The 19979-nt window shown below is 44.0% G+C and overlaps 1 protein-coding gene across 2 annotated transcripts in view; it reads left to right on the forward strand.

The window, feature by feature from the left end:
• Window positions 1-19979, forward strand: part of LOC134353802 (proline-rich protein 5-like) — a 137963-nt gene that overhangs the window by 73437 nt on the left and 44547 nt on the right. For both annotated transcript variants that reach the window (XM_063062207.1, XM_063062208.1), the window contains exon 5: window positions 5481-5529. In XM_063062207.1, coding sequence (XP_062918277.1) covers window positions 5481-5529 — 49 coding nt within the window. The remainder of the gene's footprint in view (window positions 1-5480; window positions 5530-19979) is intronic.

The raw sequence follows: 19979 nt of genomic DNA on the forward strand, positions 1-19979 counted from the left end.
AGCCCTGACTGGCAAAGGTTAAGAGTCAATCAGGCTGAGAGCTCACACTTGAGCCGAGAGACATGTGATGGAGACTCAGGAGCAGCAGGTGGAATGCGAGAAAAGGAAGAGTGTGACAGGAGTGAGAGTGAAGGGGGAGGTGATTTAAACAAGGGGCTAATAGGAGTGAAAGAAGCAGGCAAAAAGGGAAATGCCAAAGGTAACAGATGGAACAGCGGCCATTCAGATTTCGGGAGTGAGAGAATAGGTGACTCATTCAGGTTGGCAAATGTGCATTAGAAAGCAACGCTTCCAGGGACTTCCAGCATTCGAACAGCAGTCAATCAGAGAACAGGATTCAGTAGCAAGGGCAAATAAAAATAAGGCAGGACCAAACAGAGCAGCCATTGTTGGAGTGGACATGGTTAGAGTGGGGATTTGAGACTTTAGTTCTTTGAGGCTTGAGTGAGAGAAGGCAAAAAGCTGTAGGTAGATTTTTTTCAGTTTATTTATTGTTTCCTCCTTTATATTTGCACAGTTGGAACAGTAGCAAATGCCAGGCAGGATGATTCAATGCTCCTCTTGAGGGATGTGGAATACTTGATCTCCAATTAGGGAATGAGACAGGGCAGGTGATGGAAGTTTCTGCAGGGGAACACTTTGCACCTAGTGATCATAATGCTATTAGTTTCAAGGTAATTATGGAAAAGGATAGGCGTGATCCTCTGGTTGAGATTCTAAATTGAAGAAAGGCCATTCTTGATGGTACCTGAAAGGATCTGGCAAGTGTGTATTGGGATAGGCCATTTTCTGGTAAAGGTGTGCTTGGTAAGTCGGAGACCTTCAAAAGTGAAATTTTGAGAGTACAAAGCTTGTTTGTGCTTGACAGAATAAAGGGTAAAGAAAATAGGTTTAGGGAACCTCGGTTTTCAAGAGATATTGAGGCTCTTGTTAAGAACAAAAAGTAGTTGCAAAACAGGTATAGGCAGGTAGGAACAAATGAGATACTTCAAGTGTATAAGAAATGCAAGAGAACACAAGAAAAAATTCGGGAGGGCTAAAAGAAGGCATGAAGTTGCTCTGGCAGACAAGATGAAGGAGAATCCTAAAGACTTCTTCATACATGTTAAGAGCAAAAGGATCGCCAGGGACAAAATTGGTTCTCTGGAAGATCAGAATGGTAATCTATGTGTGGAGCCAAAAGAGATGGGGGAGAACTTAAATGGATTTTTCGCATCTGTATTTATTCAGGAGTCTATAGAAGTGAGGCAAAGCAGCAGTGAGGTCATGGACACTATAAAGATTACAGAAGAGGAGGCGTTTGCTGTTTTGAGGCAATTTTGGGTGGACAATTCCCCAGGGCCTGACACTGTACCCTCGAACCCTGTGGGAGACAAATGCAGAAATTTCAGGGGCCCTAGCAGAGATATTTAAATCATCCTTCGAGACAGATGAGGTACTGGAGGATTGGCGGATAGCTAATGTTGTTCCATTGTTTAAGAAAGGGTTAATAATAAACCAGGAAATTATAGGCCAGTGAGCCTGACATCAATAGTGGGAAAGTTATTGGAAGGTATTCTAAGGGACCAGATGTAAAAGTATTTGGATACGCGGGGACTAATTAGGTATAATCAGCATGGCTTTGTGTGTGGTAAGTTGTGTCTAGCCAATTTTATAGAGTTTTTCGTGGAAGTTACCAAGAAAGTTGATGAAGGCAAGACAGGGATGTTGTCTACATGGACTTCAGCAAGGTATTTGACAATGCCTCACATGGGAGATTGGTAAAGAAGGTTCAGTCACTTGGCATTCAGGATGAGACAGTAAATTGGATTAGACATTGACTTTGTGGGAGAAGCCAGAGAGTGGTAGTAGATAGTTGCCTGTCTGACTGGAGACCTGTGTCTAGTGGAGTGCTGCAGGTATTGGTGCTGGGTTAGGTGTTGTTTGTCATCTATATCAATGATCTGGATGATAATGTGGTAAACTGAATCAGCAAATCTGCAGATGACACCAAGATTGGGGGTGTAGTGGACAGCAAGGAAGACTACCAAAGCTTGCAGCGGGATCTGGACCAGCTGGAAAATGGGCTGAAAAATGGCAGATGGAATTTAATGCAGACAAGTGTGAGGTGTTGCACTTTGGGAGAATGAACCAGGGTAGGTCTTACACAGTGAACAGCAGGGCACTGAGGAGTGTGGTAGAACAAAGGGATCTGGGAACACAGGCCCATAATTCATAGAAAGGATTGTAAAGAGAGCTTTTGGCAAACTGGATTTCATAGGTCAAAGATGTGAGTGCAGGAGATGTAATGTTATTTTGAAGTTGTTAAGACATTGGTGAGGCCTAATTTGGTGTATTGTGTGCAGTTTTGGTCACCTACCTAAAGGAAAGATGTAAATAAGATTGAAAGAGTACAGAGAAAATTTACAAGGAGGACCTGAGTTATAAGGAAAGATTTAATAGGTCAGAACTTTATTCCCTTAAATGTAGAAGATTGAGTGGAGATTTGATAGAAGCATACAAAATTATGAGAGGTAAGAGATAGGTGATGAGTTAAGGGTGAAAGAAGAAATATTTAAGGGGAACATGAGGGGAAACGTCTTCACTCTGAGGGTGGTGAGAGTGTGGAACGAGCCGCCAGCACAACTGGTGGATGCGATTTCGATTTCAACATTTAAGAGAAGTTTGGATAGGTACATGGATGAGAGGGGTATGGAGGGCTATGGTCTGGGTGCAGGTCGATGGGACTAGGCTGTTTAAATGGTTTGGCACAGTCTAGATGGACTAAAAGGCCTGTTTCTGTGCTGTACGTTTCTGCAACTATAAAAATTCAGTAGATTGGCGACAAGAGAGACAGAAAGAAGAACAAGTCAACAAAAAAAATCCATTCTCATATTTCCTTATTATAGGGAAGGCGGCCATTTAGCCTATTGAGTCTATGCTAGATGTCAGAACAATCACATTCATCTCATTCCCCCACCTACTTCCCCGTAACCAGACTTCTCTCATGTGCTCATCAACTCCATCCTGGTTATCCTGCAACTACCTACAGTTCAAACGGCCTGTTAGCCACTAGCACATCTTTGGGGTGTTAGATGAAAGGAAAGGAGCCAGGAGGAATCAGCCTGGTCACAGAGAGAATGTGTAAACTCCACCCTGTCAGCACCAGGGGATTAGGTTTGAACCGAGGTTGCTGGAACTGAGAGGCACTGTCTGCTTTTCACCAGAGAGACCATGTTCACAACTCACAGTGTCTTAGATTCCAACCAGCTCCTCACTTCCAGTTACCCATTCGTCTGCACATAAATCTTCAACCACTGATATTTCTTTATTCTTCTTTGATTTGTTTCACTTTCAAAGATCCTTAATGATGCCATTCTCCAGCTGCTCTTGGGGAGAGTAATCAGAATGTTTAAGGATGTTCCCCACACAAGCTGGGGAACAAAGGCGAAGGAATAGCTCCCTTTCTTCATGTGATTTGTGAACTAAGCTACCGTCTGTTTGAAAGGAATGCAGGAAACAGTGTTTTTGCCTGCATAAATCGCTGGAGGAACTCAGCAAGTCAGGCAGCATTTACAGAAACGAATAAACAGTCGACGTTTCAGATCGACACCCTTCTCCAGGACTGGAAAGGAAGGGGGGAAAATGCCGGAATAAAGAAAGTGAGGGGAGTGGAAGGAGGATAGCTAGAAGGGGATAGGTGAAGCCAGGCGGGTAAGAAAGATAGAGGGCTGGAGAAGAAGGAATCTGATAGGAGAGGAGAGTGGACCATAGGAAAAAGCGAAGGAGGAGGTGACCCAGAGGGAAGTGATAGGTAGTGGAGAAGAAGTAAGAGGCTACACTGGGAATAAAAGAAGGGAGGGGAGGGAAACATTGTTTTACCAGAAGGAGAAATCAATATTCATGCCATCAGGTTGGGGGCTACCAAGACAGAATATAAGGTGTTGTTCCTCCACCCTGAGGGGGCTTTCCTTTCCAGGACATCAGAGATGTCCTCCTTCTTCAAAGAACAGAGTTCCCCTTCCCCCACCATTGATGCTGCCCTCACCTGCATCTCCACCATTTTCCAAACATCCGCACTCACACCATCTTCCTGTCACCTTAGCAGTGATGGAGTGATAGAGTTCCTCTTGTCCTTACTTACCACCCCATCAGCCTCCGCATCCAACACAGCATCCTCCGCAACTTCCGCCATTTCCAAAGGGATTCTACCACCAAACACATTTACCCCTCCCCTTCTTTCCGCAGGAATTCCCTTATGCATTGCCCACTCCCCACTAATCTCCTGGTTGACATTTATCCCTGCAAGCGGCCCAAGTGCTACACTTGCCCATTCACCTCCTCCCTCACCTCCATTCATGGCCCCAAGCAGTACTCCTGGGTGAGGCAGCACTTCACCCGCGAAGCTGCTGGGATCAGCTATTGTGTCTGATGCTCCAGATGCGGCCTCCTCTACACTTGTGAAACCCGTCCAAAGCAGAACTTCACAGTGGCCATTCATTTTAATTCCCATTCCGACATGTCAGTCCATAGCTTCCTCTTGCACCACGATGGGGCCATTCTTTTTTCTGGTGGACCAACACCTTATATTCCGTCTGGGTAGCCTCCAACCTGTTGGCATGAACATTGACTTCTCCTTCCGGTAAAAAAATTTTCCCTCTCGTCCCCTCTTCTTCTATTCCCAGTCTGGTATCTTATCTCTTCTCACTTGCCTATCACCTTCCCTGGGTCCCCTCCTCCTTCCCTTTTCCCTATGGTCCACTCTCCTCACCTTTCAGCTTCCTTTCTCTCCAACCTTTCACCTTTCCCACCCATCTGGTTTCACCTATTACCTTCTAGCTATCTACTTTCCCCTCCCACACCTTTTTATTCTGGGATCTCCCCCCTTCCTTTTCAGTCCTGAAAAAGAGCCTTGGCCCAAAACGTCGACTGTTGCCTCTTTTCCATAGATGCTGCCTGGCCTGCTGAGTTCCTCCAGCATTTTGTGTGTGTTACTTTGGATTTCCGACATCTGCAGAATTTCTCGTGTTTATGGTGTTCCTGCCTGCTTCTTTCAAATATACCAGGGATCAGTTCAGTCATCACATTAAAATAATCTAACAAACCAGAGATTCGGGGGCAGATCCCACCAGGGAAGCTGTGGAATTTTACACTTCACTGATAGAATGTTTAAGGATGAAACCGTTAGTGGCAGTGACACATTGTCAGAGAATGTTGAATTGATGAAACAATGTAAAGGAGGAGATTTACTATATATCATGAATAAAACTTATGCCTAGAATAAAACTGTATTTCAGAGCAGGTAGCCAGGGGCATCTTGGCTGGTCTCGGCCCAAGTCATCGACTGTTGACTCTTTTCCATAGATGCTGCCTGGCCTGCTGAGTTCCTCCAGCATTTTGTGTGTGTCGTCTAGTTTGATGTATGTTGCTTTGAGTGGCAGGATGTTTTAAATCTCTCACTGCATGTTGAACCGAGTGGTAACTGGAATCTTTCTCCACAGGCAGCTACTGAAGAGTGAGCTGGGTCCTTTCATTACTGATTACTTTCAGGTAAACAGACTTGCATTGAAGACTGGTCGTTTTCTTTACGTATCACACAACATGCAAACTACATGAATCCCTCTATTGGATTACCAAATTCCAAATGTTCATAATTTGATATTTAAACTTAACCAAGCCCTTCAATTTAGATTCTATCAATTAGTATATATAAATTGAAATTTGCATACTAATCCCAAATTTCTTTGGGCATGTTGGTTTCCAGGGTGTGTGTGGGATTGAAAGGTCAAGCTGCTCGCTGACACTCCATGACTGGTGCACTCTACTTTTCAGCTGAGTAGCAACTGGCATCTAATTACATTCCACATTCACATAAAATTGAAATTCTTCAGTTGTTTCTGAATATTTTAGAGTAAGACTATAAGATATAGGAGCAGAATTGGGCTATTTGGCCCATCGAGTCTGCTCTACCATTTCATCATGGCTGATCCAACTTTCTTCTCAGCCCCAGTCTCCTCTCTTCCCTCCATATTCCTTCATGCCCTGACCAATCAAGAATCTATCAAACTCTGCCTTAAATATATATAAAGACTTGGTCTCCACAGTGGCAATGAATTCCACAGATTCACCACTCTCTGGCTTAAGAAATTCCTCCTCATCTCCATTACAAAAGAACACCCTTCTATTCTGAGGCCGTGTCCTCGGGTCTTAGAATCCCCTACCATAGGAAATATCCCCTCCGCATCCACTCTATCAAGGCCTTTCGCCATTCCACAGGTTTCAATGAGGTCACCCTTCATTCTTCTGAATTCTGGAGAATACAGGCCCAGAGCCAACTTCATATGACAAGCCATTCAATCCTGAATTCACTTTCGTGAACTTCCTTTGAGCCCTCTCCAGTTTCAGCACATCCTTTCTAAGAAAAGGGGTCAAAGCCTGTTCACAATAGTCCCAGTGAGGCCTCACCAGTGCCTTATAAAGTCTCAACATTACATCCTTTTCCCCCATGTTGCATGGATGGTGTTTCTTGAACGTTAAACTTCGGTATTATACAGCAATATTGCAAGGTAAAATACTTTCTCACCCTACTATTACTTTCTAAGCCAGAGATTCCAGACCCTTTTTATGCCACGGACCAATACCATTAAGCAGGGGGTCTTGGACCCAGGTTGGGAACCCCTGGTCTAAGCAGATATTCCTAAGCCCAGGTCTGTTCCATAAATTATTCATCCACCTGCCTTAACATTTTGCTAAATATTAGCGTAGGCTTCTCTTCAATTACAAGATAGAAACTACTTTCCTTTTACAGCTTGTGCATTATGGAGCCTCTGTGGAGGCCTGGATGCTGGCATATCTGCAGTGTGGTTTAGCATGTGTGGAGTTGAACCCAGTATGAAAGGAAGCACCCTTGGGGATCATTGGGGGGTCATGTGTGTTGAACCCAGTATGAAAAGCAGCATTGTTGGGGATCACTGGGGGTCATGTGTGGAGCTGTTCCCAGTATGAAAGGCAGCACCCTTGGGGATCATTGGGGGGTCATGTGTGGAGCTGAACCCAGTATGAAAGGAAGCACCCTTGGGGATCATTGGGGGTCACTTGTGAATTGCCAGACAGAATTTGTTCAAAAGGTTGAATGGCATTTTGGTGTCTTAAATCTGATCTAATGTCCACCCTAATACCAACCAGTGATTTCAAAGTTCAAAGTAAATTTATTATCAAAGTACGTATATGTCACCATATACAACCCTGAGATTTGTTTTCTTGCAGGTGTTACACAGTAAATCCAAGAAACACAATAGAATCAATGAAAGACCATACCCAAAAGGACGGACAAACAATCAGTGTGCAAAAGACAACAAAGTGTGCAAATACAAAAGAAAAAACAAATCATAATAAATAAATAAGCAATAAATATTGAGAACATGAGATGAAGAATCTTTGAAAGTGAGCCTTTGGGTTATGGGAACAGTTCAGTGCTGGGGTGAGTGAAGTCATTCCCCCTGGTTCAGAAGCCTGATGGTCGAGGGGTGATAACTGTTCCTGAACCTGGTGGTCTGAGACCTGAGGCTCCTGTACCTTCTTCCTGATGACAACAGTGAGAAGAGAGCATGGCCTGGGTGGTGAGAGTCCTTGATGATGGATGGTGCTTTCCTGTGACAGTGCTCCATGTAGATGTGCTCAGTGGTGGGGAGGGCTTTACCCGTGATGGACTGGACCGTGTCCATCACTTTTTGTAGGATTTTCCATTCAATGGCATTGGTGTTTCCATACCAGGAGTTTATTGCAACCAGTCAATAAACTCTCCACCACACATCTGTAGAGGTCTGTCAAAATTCTAGATGACATGCCAAATCTTCACAAACTTCTAAGGAAGTAGAGATACTTCTGTGCCTTCTTCATAGTTGCAGTTACGTGCCAGGCCCAGGTCAGAACCTCTAAATTGATAACACCAAATTATTAAAAATTTCACATCATACCCCACCGCCCCCAGACACACAGACTTAAAACGTTTTGCTCATAACTAAATGAACCACTTAATGAGATTCCAGTTCAAGGCTTTGCCTAGAACGGACACTAAATATCCTCAGAACTATGCTGACAATTAGATAAGCAAGCTGGGAAAGGGAAATAATGGCGAGAGCTCGGACAGCAGTGGAGATCAGTTCTTCCATTGATGATGGGCCATATGTCACCTGGAGAGCAGGTGTGAGGTCAGTACATTGAGTGGGAAGGTTTTGAGGGCCTTGGATATGGGTGAGAGAGTAGAGGGGGTTGTAGACTAACGCTAGCATTGTGGGTGAAAGAGCCGTGGGGAGGGGGGCATATGGTTGGAGTCCAGACCAATCATTGGGATCAAGGCCAAAGAGTCAGTCAAGATAAATACGTAGGTTGGGTGAAGGGTATGGGGGAGCAAGAATAGGCAGGATTGTGGATGGGTGGCCTGTTGTGGCTGTCTATCTTGGATTGATTTTGGCAGGGTTTATGGTCTGACATTGTTCTGTGATTGTCCTGAGAATGCCCAATAACTGTCACTTCCAAACCAATGGAATAATTTCTTCCGCAGTACCTCTTGGGGAATAATGTAATTTTCTGTACATCTCACACCAGGAGAACTTCCTAAGTTCAAACAGCCAGGAAACTTTTGCTCTGTGCTTAACAACATTTTCATCGTAGCTTCACTTCCCCAAACCCCCAGCGAGTCGCCAAGGATCAAATATGTCCTATCTCCCTGCCCCCCCCCCGCCTCTCTCTCTCCTGATCACCCTCCTCCCTCCACCAAGGCTTCTCTGCACAAATGCCTGAGTAAAAAATGACAGCAGGATCCAGCCGACATCATCGGAGTCCACACGCTTCCTAAGGCAGGGCAAACATCACAGGTACGTCCTGCCAACTATTCCTACTGCCCGAGACCACTGGAGGAAAAAGGTTAAAATTATCCCTCAAACAGAAATCAACAGAAGAAGAGCTAGGGAGACAACTGCTGTGACCAATTGTTGAGCACCTTTCAATTCCAATATGGCAGTCAATGCATTTGGACATGTTGATAGCAACAGCAACACTAGAAACCGGAATCATAAGACACAGCAGAATTGGAGCAAGTGTAGGACATTCAGTCTCTCAACCCTGCACCCCCCCTCAAAATGATCAAGGCTGTTCTATACTGGCCTTATCTCCTCTTCTGTGCCAGGTCCCCATATCTTGCAATTACTCAGTCTTCAAAGTATATATCTACTTCCACCTTAAATACAGATCTTATGATCTGGCCTCCACTGTAACCTGGGTTGGGGAATTCCACAGAGTCACTCAACTTAATTTTAAATGACTGACCCCTTATCTTGTAGGTTCTGTATGTTCCTCACACTCCCACAGGTGAAAACTTCCCAGCATCCAGCCTGTCGAGCCTCCTTTCTATTTAAATAAGGTCACCCCTCATTCTTCTAAACTTCAAAGAGTTCAGTCCAAGATGTCCCATCTGTATTGACAGGACAGTGTGCTCGAACCAGGAATTTACCTGGTGAATTATATTTGGCAATGCCTCCTATACTACTTTTCAGGTAAGGGCCTAACACCTTGTACAACTATACCTAAACCAAGGGACACAAGAGACAACAGACACTGGAATCTGCTGAAAGAAGCTGCTGGTGGAATGCAAGATTCTGGTAGTTGGATTCATCACCTCTGGTGCTTAGGTCAGGTACCATCTGTGGAGGGGAATGAACAACCAACCCAAAACATTGACTGTCCACTGCCCTCCTTAGATGCTGCCTGACCGATAAGTTACTCCTGCATCTTGTTTGTAACAAAACCTCCCTATTCTTAAACTCCAACCTCTTTACAATTAAGACCACCCTACCATTTGCCTTCTTAGCTATTTGTTGGACCCACCTGATAGGTTTCATGATCTTGAACACCTAGATCCCTCTCGACTCTCATTTGCAGAGCACTGATATAACTAAAGGTGAGCTAGAAAGGTAGATGGTGATGTCATTAAGGGTGTAATCATGGGGCATTAGCCTCCATAGTATCCAGGGCATCTTCAATGAGCAATGCCTCAAAAAGGCGGCATCCATCATTAAGGACCTCCATCACCCAATCTGTGCCTTATTCTCATTGCCACCATCAGGGAGGAGGTACGGAAGCCTGAAGGCACACACTCAATGATTCAGGAACAGCTTCTTCCCCTCTGCCATCCGATCCAATTTCTGACTGGATAATGAACCCATGAACTACTTTTTATTTCTATTTTTCCACTACTCAATTTAACTATTATATATATATTTATTATAATTCATGTTTTTCTCTGTTATTATACATTGCATTGAGAAAGACAACAAATTTCATGACATATGCCAGTGATATTAAACATGATTCTGATTCTGATACTAATGTCAGAGGCTAGTCTTCCAGCTTGCAGCCCGATGTAGCATCACACAATGGTTTATGGCAGGAAGGACATACAGTGCCTATAAAAGGTATTCATCCCCCTTGGAAGTTTTCATGTTTTATGGTTTTACGACATTGAATCACAGTGGATTTAATTTGACTTTTTTTGCCCTGATCAACAAAAAAAGACTCATGCCTAAGTGAAAACAGATCTCTACAAAGTGATCTGAATTAATTACAAATATAAAACACAAAATAATTTATTGCATAAGTATTCACCCCCCCCCGCCCCTTAATATAACACACCAAATCATCACTGATGCAGCCAATTGGTTTCAGGAGTCACATAATTAGTTAAATGGAGATCACCTGTGTGTAGTCAAGGTGTTTCAATTCCTGTGTCTGGAAGGTCCAACTGCTGGAGAGTCAGTATCCTGGCAAAAACTACACTATGAAGACAAAAGAACACTCCAAGCAACTCTACAAAAAGGTTATTGAAAAGCACAGGTCAGGAGATGGATACAAGAACATTTCCAAGTTGCTGAATATCCCTTGGAGTACAGTTAAGTCAATCATTAAAAAACGGAAAGAATATGGCACAGCTGTAAATCTGCCCTCAAAAACTGAGTGACCGTGCAAGAAGGGGACTAGTGAGGGAGGCTTCCAAGAAACCTATGACAACATTAGAGTTGTTACAAACCTCAGTGGTTGAGATGGGAGAGACTGTGCACACAACAACTGTTCCCCAGGTTCTTCACCAGTCGCAGCTTTATGGGAGAGTGGCAAAGAAGAAGCCACTGATGAAAAAAATTCCCATGAAATCTCAGCTAGAGTTCGCTAGAAGGCATATGGGAGACTCGGAAATCAGCTGGGAGAAGGACCTATGGTCCGATGAAACCCAAATTAAGCTTTTTTGGCCATCAGAGTAGACGCTATGTTCATCAAAAACATGTCATCCCTACCATGAAGCATGGTGGTGGCTGCATCACGCTGTGGGGATGCTTCACTGCAGCAGGCCCTGGAAGGCTTGTGAAGGTAGAGGGTAAAATGAATGCAGCAAAATACAGGGAAATCTTGGAGGAAAACCTGATGGATGCAGTCTGCAAGAGAACTGTGTCTTGGGAAAAGATTTGTTTTCCAGCAAGACAATGACCCCAAACATAAAACCAAAGCTACACAGGAATGGCTTAAAAACAGCAAAGTTAATGTCCTGGAGAGGCCAAGTCAGAGTCCAGACCTCAATGCAATTGAGAATTTGTGGCTAGACTTGAAAAGGCTGTTCACTCATGATCCTCATGCCATCTGACAGAGCTTGAGCAGTTTTGTAAAGAAGAATGGGGGAAAATTGCAGTGTCCAGATGTGCAAAGCTGATAGAGACCTATCCACACAGACTCAAGGCTATAATTACTGCCAAAGGTACATCTACTAAATACTGACTTGAAAGGGATGAATACTCAAGTAATCAATTACTTTATGTTTTATATCTGTAATTAATTTAGATCAATTTGTAGAGCTCTGTTTTCACTGTGACACAAAATTGTCTTACTCTTGATGAGTGACAAAAAAAGCCAAATTAAATTCATTGTGATTTGTGATTCAATGTTGTAAAACAATAAAACATGAACTCTTCCATGGGGGGGAGGGGTGAATACTTTTTATAGACACTGTATCTTGTTCAACCACCACCCCTGCCCTTCATGCTACCCACACACCTCCTTCCCCCGCTCCCATTCACTACGGGAGTCTGGAGTGCTTTCTGGAGTTATTTCTGTCAGCTGAAGCCTGCAGGGAGTGGAGCAGTAGGAGCAGGACTTTGTCCTGAGTTTATGACTTCTGCACAAACCAGTCGCTGCCAGTCCATGAGAAGACAACGCAGTGTGACTAGGGTAAAGGTCAGAGGCACGTGGAGCTGCTGCTGTGAAGAACTGGAGGACACTGTTCACAATGCGAACAATGACCTGTTACTGCAGCATAGCCTTGCCACAGTGAGGGTGGAGTCCTTGCCATTGGGTCTACAGCAGCCTGCAGTGGTGCAGGAAGAGGAAGAGGAAGGGAGTCGGCAACCTTGTCCTACCTCGGCTGCCTGCAGAACGTTCATCCAACAGTTGGGTAAACAGGCCAACTGCCCATTCACCATTTTCCTCGCAACAGAAAAGTAAAAGCCCAGGCGTTATAAACTCCACCCCAGCCTCCAGATAAGTTTCTAAATAAAAGCATGTTATTTGACATTGAAATGCCAAATGGTCAGTGTTCTTAGTGTCTCCTTTCATGCAATGTAGTAGTATCTGCAGCCTGAATGGTGGAAGTTGATGAATATTACAGAGATTACCAATGTTCTTAGACAGAGAGCTCTTGGACTCTGAGTCACCATAGATTATGTGGATGCACCACACCACCGTTCTGGCCATGCTGTCCCATGAGGAAATGCGTTGTCATTGAGAGTGGCAGAGTGTATCTGATGTGCTACGTCATGAAAGTGAGCCACCTCCGGGATGCAAATATGAGTCCAGAAGCAATGCCGGGTGCCTGAGGCTCGTTATGAACCCTGACTGATAGACTGATATAGATGCAATGTTTGAGCCAACTGGCATTATCGCAAGAGTTAAAAGGAGCTTGAATCCAGAGCCTCTGAGTTTAATTCCTGTTCCCTTTCCTTCAAAGAGTTTGCCTGAAGGCCCTGAGAGCCAGGCATATTTCTTGTGTCCATCTCCCTTCAATCCAGCGACAGTTCCCATTGCGTTCTTGGTCAGGCAGACCAATGCCCTTGTGCTACAGCCACAACGAAATTCAGGGAAAAAGCATCAACTTTATTTGCTATACACATTCATAATATGTATTAGGAATTTGCTTGGTCTGTTGTGAGAATAAAGAGCTATATAAAATATAAAGTTGGAGGTTGAAGTATGGATATGGAACAAAATGTGCATCACTACATAAATATCACCATGTATTTATATTGTAAACAGCAATACAGGGTTGAAATGTTTATAGAGCAGTGCAGTGACTGAGGTAATAGAGAGGGTGGGTGGCTAAGGTTGATCAGATTAATTCCATGGGGGAAGAAACTGTTCGGTTTTTGTTTAAATAGCCCTATAGTGCTTTCCAGAAGGGAGCTTTTGGAAAACTGATTGGTGTCCGCACCGATTTTACCTGCCCATCTCTTTGACCTGGACACATACAAGTCCCACACACAATGTGCTGGAGGATCTCAGCAGGTCAGGCAGCGTCTGCGGACGGGAGCAAACAGTCGACATTTCGGACTGAAGATGGGTCTTGGCCTGAAGCATGAGCTGTTTATTCCTGTCCATAGATGCTGCCCGACCTGCTGAACTCTTCCAGCGCGTCGTGTGTATTGCTCTAGGTTTCCAGCACCTGAAGTACCTCTTGCGTCTGTGACACACAAGTCCTGCAGTGATGGTAGACTGCAGCCAATGACCTTTGCAACTGACCTGACAGTTCACTGCAGTTTTTGTACATTGTGAGAGGATGCTGCAACAAACCAGACAGTAATAACTGATGTAAAGGTGCTCTCTATGATAACAGTGTAGAATTGCACCAGTATGTTCCGGGGAAGGTGGAATTTTACCAACTACCACAAGAAGTATATCTTCTGCTGAGCCTTTTTGTTAATAAAGAAGGTATGGTTCTCCCACGTGATGCCCAGGAATCTGAAATGGTGCTACCTGTAGAGTTGTTGAAGATGATTGGGTGGAGAGGAGACACATTTCTCCTTAAGTCAATACACATCTCCACAGTTGTGAGGGTATTCAGCTCCAAGTTGTTGTGAATGCACCTGGGACACTAGCTTGTTTACTCACTGGTCGTACTTGGATTCATCATCTCTGGTGATTCGTCCAGTGACAGTGGTGTTGTCCACAAACTTTATCTGTTTAGCAGGTGGACCAATGCAGACACAGTTATTGGTGTACAGGGAAAATAGGAGGTGGGGAGAGAACACGCCCCTGTTGCATGCCAGTGCTGAGTGAGCAGGATGTGGAGATATGCTTGCCTGTTCTCACATACTGCTTCCTGTCGGAGAGGAAGTTTGCCATCCATCTGCAGATGGAACCTGCTACGTGAAGTTTTGAGAGTTTCTCTTGCAGATGATCAGGGATGAATGGTACTGAATTCAACAAAGGGACTCCTGATGTATGTACCAGAGGAGTAGACGTGCCACATATGGCCATGTTAACTGCATCACCTACATCTACAAAGTTAGCTGCAACACTATTGTCCTCTCAAAACTCATCACCAGCCTCCAAGACCACAGCCTTGTTACCTCCCTGTGCAACCTGTTCCTCGATTTCCTTACTTGCAGAACCCTGGTCAGTATGGATTGGGAACAATAATTGCTCCACAAACATCAGAATCAAAATCAGGTTAAAAATAGTGCAAAGACAGAAGTAATAAAAAAGTGAGGTCATGTTCATGGGTTCCTTCCTGACGGTAACAATGAGAAGAGGATATGTCCTGGCTGACGGGGGCCCTTAGTAATGAATGCACCACTCCTTAAAGATTTCTTGGATACTACCAAGAGCAGTACCCATGATGGAGCAGACTAACTTTACAACTTTCTGTAGCTTCTTTCGATCCCATGCAGTAGGTTCCCCCCCCCCACATACTAGACAGTGGTGCAGCCTGTCAGAATGGTCTCTATGATAGAAGTTTTCAAGTGACTTAGGTGGAAAACGAAATCTCCTCAAACGTTTAGTGAAATATAGCTGCTGTCTTGTTTTCTGTGTAGCTGCATCGATATATTGCGACCAGGTTAGATCCTCAGAGATGTTGACACCCAGGAACTTGAAATTGCTCACTCTCTCCACTTCTGATCCCTCTACGAGGGCTGGATCATGTTTGCTCGTCTTACCCTTCCTGAAGGTCATAATGAGCTCTTTGGTCTCACTGACATTGAGTGCAAGGTTGTTCCCACAACACCACTCCACTAGTTGGCACATCTCGCTCCTGTACACCCTCTTGTCACCATCTGAGATTCTGCCAGCAATGGTTGTATCATCAGCAAATTTATAGATAGTATTTGAGCTATGTCTAGCCACATAATCATGGGTGTAGAGAGAGTAGAACAGCAGTCTAAGCACACATCCTTGAGGTGTTGATCGTCAGCACAGCAACACTGCAAGGCTGTGTGCTCTACTCACTTTACACTTGGCACTCTAAGGCTAAGTACAGGTTCAACGCCATATCTAAGTTTGCTGATGATACCACTGTTGTTGGCTGGATCAAAGGTGGTGACGAATCAGCATATAGGAGGGAGATTGAAAATCTGGTTAAGTGGTACCACAACAACAACCTCCCACTTAAAACCAAAACCAAGGAGGAAGAAATAAGGGGTCCATGACCCAGTGCTCGTTAGGGGATTGGAGGTGGAGAGGCAGTAACTTTAAATTCCTGGGTGTTATCATATCAGAGGATCTGTCCTGGGACCAGAACATAAGTGCCATTTCAAAGAAGGGACGGCAGCACTTCTAATTTCTTAGAAGTTTGTGCAAATTTGGCATGTCATCTAAAACTTTGACAAACTTCTATAGATGCACAGTGGAGTGTATCCTGACTGGTTACATCACAACCTGGTATGGGAACACCAAGGCACATGAGTGTAAAAGCCTACAAAAAGTGGTGGACGCAGCCCACCCAGTCCATCACAGGAAAGGCCCTCTCCACCACTGAACACACCTACAAAGAGCACTACCAAAAGAAAGCAGCATCCAACATCAAGGACCCCAAGCACCCAGGCCATGCTCTCTTCTCACTGCTACCACTGGGAAGGAGATACAGCAGCCTAAGGTCCCACACCACACCACCAGGTTCAGGAATAGTTATCAGGCTCCTGAACCAATGTAGGTAACTTCACTCACCTCAACGCTGAACTGATCACTGAATGCAAACTATGGACTCACTTTCAAGGACTCTACAACTCATGTTCTCAGTTTTATTTAGTTATTTATTTGTTTTTTTCATGCTTGCACAGTTTGTCTTCTTCTGGACATTGCTTGCTTGTCAGTTTTTGTTTGTGTGTAGTCTTTCAATGATTCTATTGTATTTCTTTGTTCTACTGTGAATGCCTGCAAGAAAATGAATCTCAAGGTATTTAAATTAAATTAAGGCATCCGTTAGTCTTGCGAGACCATGGATCTGTGCCTGGAAAGTCTTCACTCTCCAGGGTGCAGGCCTGGGCAAGGTTGTATGGAAGACCAGCAGTCAAACTCACAACCTTCAGGTAGCTAGTCCAATGCCTTATCCACTTGGCCACATGCTCACACAATCTCAAGGTAATATATGGCCATTTAAATACTTTGATAATAAATTTACTTTGAACTTTGAACTTTACAGATCTGTTGTCTCTGCAAGTGAACTCCAGCAGATCTAAAAACAATTTGAGTTATGGATTTGAGAAATGATATGAGCAGCATTTCAAAAGTCTTCATTATGACTGATGTGAATGCAACTGGCCATTGAGTCCAGTGATCTTTGAGTTTTTGGGATTGGAATAATTACAGGTTTCTTTGAAGCATTCTGGAACAGTGCATAGTTTGAGAAACTGATTGGTTTGTGAAGACTGTAGACAGCTGGTTAACACAAAGTGTAAGGATGGCAGGAGAGACGGAATCAGGGCCTGCAGCCTTCTTGATATTTTGCTTCCTGAACAGCTTTCTCACCTCCGCTTTCTCGACAACAAAAAGTCAGAAGCATTGGTGATGATCTGGTTGAATGGGTACTAGAAGAGGTCTTTGAAGTGTGATCTGTAAGTCAAATCTGCAATAGAGCTCATTTAAGCAGTTCGGGAGAAGGAAGTCATTGGGATAGTGGGTGCTTTCTTTTTGTTGGTAACAGACTGAAGATCTTTCCAGACTGAAGAACAGTCATTTGCAGAAAACCAATTTTCCATTTTGACTGAATATTGGTATTTGGTAGTTCTGATTGCCTTCTCCAGCTTGTACATGGCCTTTTCGAACTCCCATTTATCCTCACTCCTGCAGGCTTCCTCCTTCTCTAGACACAGCTGTCTGAGCTCCGTGTTGAACCAGGATTTACAATTGCTGAAGCTGGTGATTGTTTTAGTGAGGATGCAGGCATCTTCCCAAAAGCTGATATACAGTAGGTGGTAACTGAGTCTGTGTACTCATCAATGCTTCAGTGCTAGTTTTAAAGATAATCCAAATCAGTGGAATCAAAGCGGCCTCTGAGCATCTCTGCGGCTTTATCAGACTATATTTTTATAATTTTATTAGCGGGCTTCACCATTTTCAGTTTGCCTGTATGCAGGTATGTGCTGAATTGTCCCATGGTCAGAATGTCCAAGGCGGGTATGGGATGTGGTATTCTTAATCGGGCTGTATCAGTGGTCCAGAATATTACCTTCTCTAGTAGCACATTTTATATGTTGGTGAAGAAAAGGGAATTCCTGTTCTAAAGTAGCATGTTTAATATCGCCCATGATAATAACAACAGAGTCTGGATAGGCTTTCTCAGCCTCTGTAAATAGATTAGCAAGTGTTTGTTGTGCCTCATGTGCTTTAGCTTGTGGGAGAGTCTACACACCAGACACAATGATGGAAGTAAATATTGAAGGAGACGAAAGGGTTTGCAGTTGAGGAATACAGCTTCAATGCTGGCTGTACAAATCTGTTTAATAACAGTCTTATCTCTGCACCAGAGACGTGACTTTTAATAAAGAAACGCACACCACAGCCCTTAGCTTTATCACAAAGTTCAGGAATATGATCGGCTTTGTGTACCTGAAAACCCGGTGACCCCACAGCTGGGATGGAATCGCTTAGTCCTGTCTCCGTAAAGCGGTAGACTGCAGTGAGGGAGTGGTCTCTTTTGGTGCTGATAAGAATTTGGGTTCATTTTGTTACAGGTAGAACAAACATTAGTAATAAATACTGCAGGCAGTGCCGAGCTCCAGGAGGCACAGGTTGTCCCCGTGTGCTGATATTGGACCCTGCTGAGGTGTGTCGCCACACTGGTGTAATGACCAGCAAACCATCAAATCCACAGGCAAGATCATGTGGTGCAATGGGTGCGACCTAATGGGGCAGAGTGACGCTTGCTTCGGGAGATATTCAACTTGGCACTTTTTAAAAAAAACATCTCAATGGGACTTTATAGTTGGACACATGATAATGACGTAACCTTCTGACCAAGCTTAACATTCAAAAACAATTTATTTTGGTGTGTTTAATATATAGTTTATTTGTTCTGTTGTTTGATGAGACATAATGTGCCATTGTTTCCTTTGACTCTTCCTGAACTAATTAGATGTTTACGTCTCCTGACAATGTGCTCTGTATGAAGCCTTTATTCTTGGCAGCACCAACTCCAGACAATATAGCATTGAAATGGCTTGAATTCACTTGCCACTAATTTCGGATTGGGAGCTACACGTAGCTAGAGAGTGATCTTGTTGAAGCTTTATTAGATTATATTCAGTGACAATAGGTCATAAAACAGTACAGCATGGGACAGGCCATTTGGCCTATCATTTTTTCAGACCTTGATACTTATTTATACTCCTGTGTATCATCCAGGCCCCTCCATTCCCCTCATGTTCATGTGTCTGTCTAAAATCCACCTGGCTGCCTGATTCCTCCCACTCCCTGCGTAAAAATCTTGTCCCTCACGTATTGGCTGTGGGCACCACAGTACGGTAGCAGTTAGCGCGACACTTACAGCTCGGGGCGTCAGAGTTCAGAGTTCAATTTAATGTCATCCGTACGGACTCTGTACGCCTTCCCCATGGAATGTGTGGGCTTTCTCCAGGTCTCCAGTATCGACCAAAGACGTACCGGTTACTGGGTTAATTGGTCGGTGTAAATTGTCCTGTGATTAAGCTAGGGTTAAATCAGAGTTTGCTGGGTGGTGCATCTCAAAGAGCTGGAAAGATCTATTCCACATTGCACCTCAATAAACACCGCCCACCCCCAACTTAAAAGCATGTTCTCTGATGTTTGACATTTATATCCTGGGAATCCACTTTTCTCATCATTTTGAAAGAAGGCCTCCATCGCTTTAAGAGGAACAATCCAAGTTTGCCCAACCTGCCCTTGCTCACAGCTCACAGGCTGTAATCCAGGCAGCATCCTGGTAAACTCTTCTGCACATTTTCCACAACCTCCAACTCCTTCCCATAACTGGGCAATGAGAACCGTGCATAATAGTCTGTGTGGTTTGATTAAAGTTTTACATAGCCGCAGCTTGACTTCTTTACTCTTATACTCAACACCGCTACCAATGAAGGCAGCATCCCATCCACCTTTTTCACCACTTTATCCACTTGCACAGGCACTTTCAGTGAACTGTGGACCTGGACGCCAAGATCCCTCTGTACCTCAATATAAAGGGCCGACCATTAACTGTATCCATTAATCTCTCAAAACACAACACCTCTCACTTACATGAATTAAACTCCATCTGCCACTTCTCCGTCCATATCTGTAACTGCATAATCAAAACTACTTAATTTTCTTATATCTCCACCCTTTCCATTTCAACTGCTCTATGACTACCACCACTCATTGTCCGTTGTTATCATTTCTTTCAGGCAAAGTTATTTCAGAAGTTGTTAAAAAGCAAATACAAGAGCTGTCAATCCTGG

Source organism: Mobula hypostoma, chromosome 11, assembly GCF_963921235.1.
Source record: "Mobula hypostoma chromosome 11, sMobHyp1.1, whole genome shotgun sequence".
NCBI classification, from domain to species: Eukaryota; Metazoa; Chordata; class Chondrichthyes; order Myliobatiformes; family Myliobatidae; genus Mobula; species Mobula hypostoma.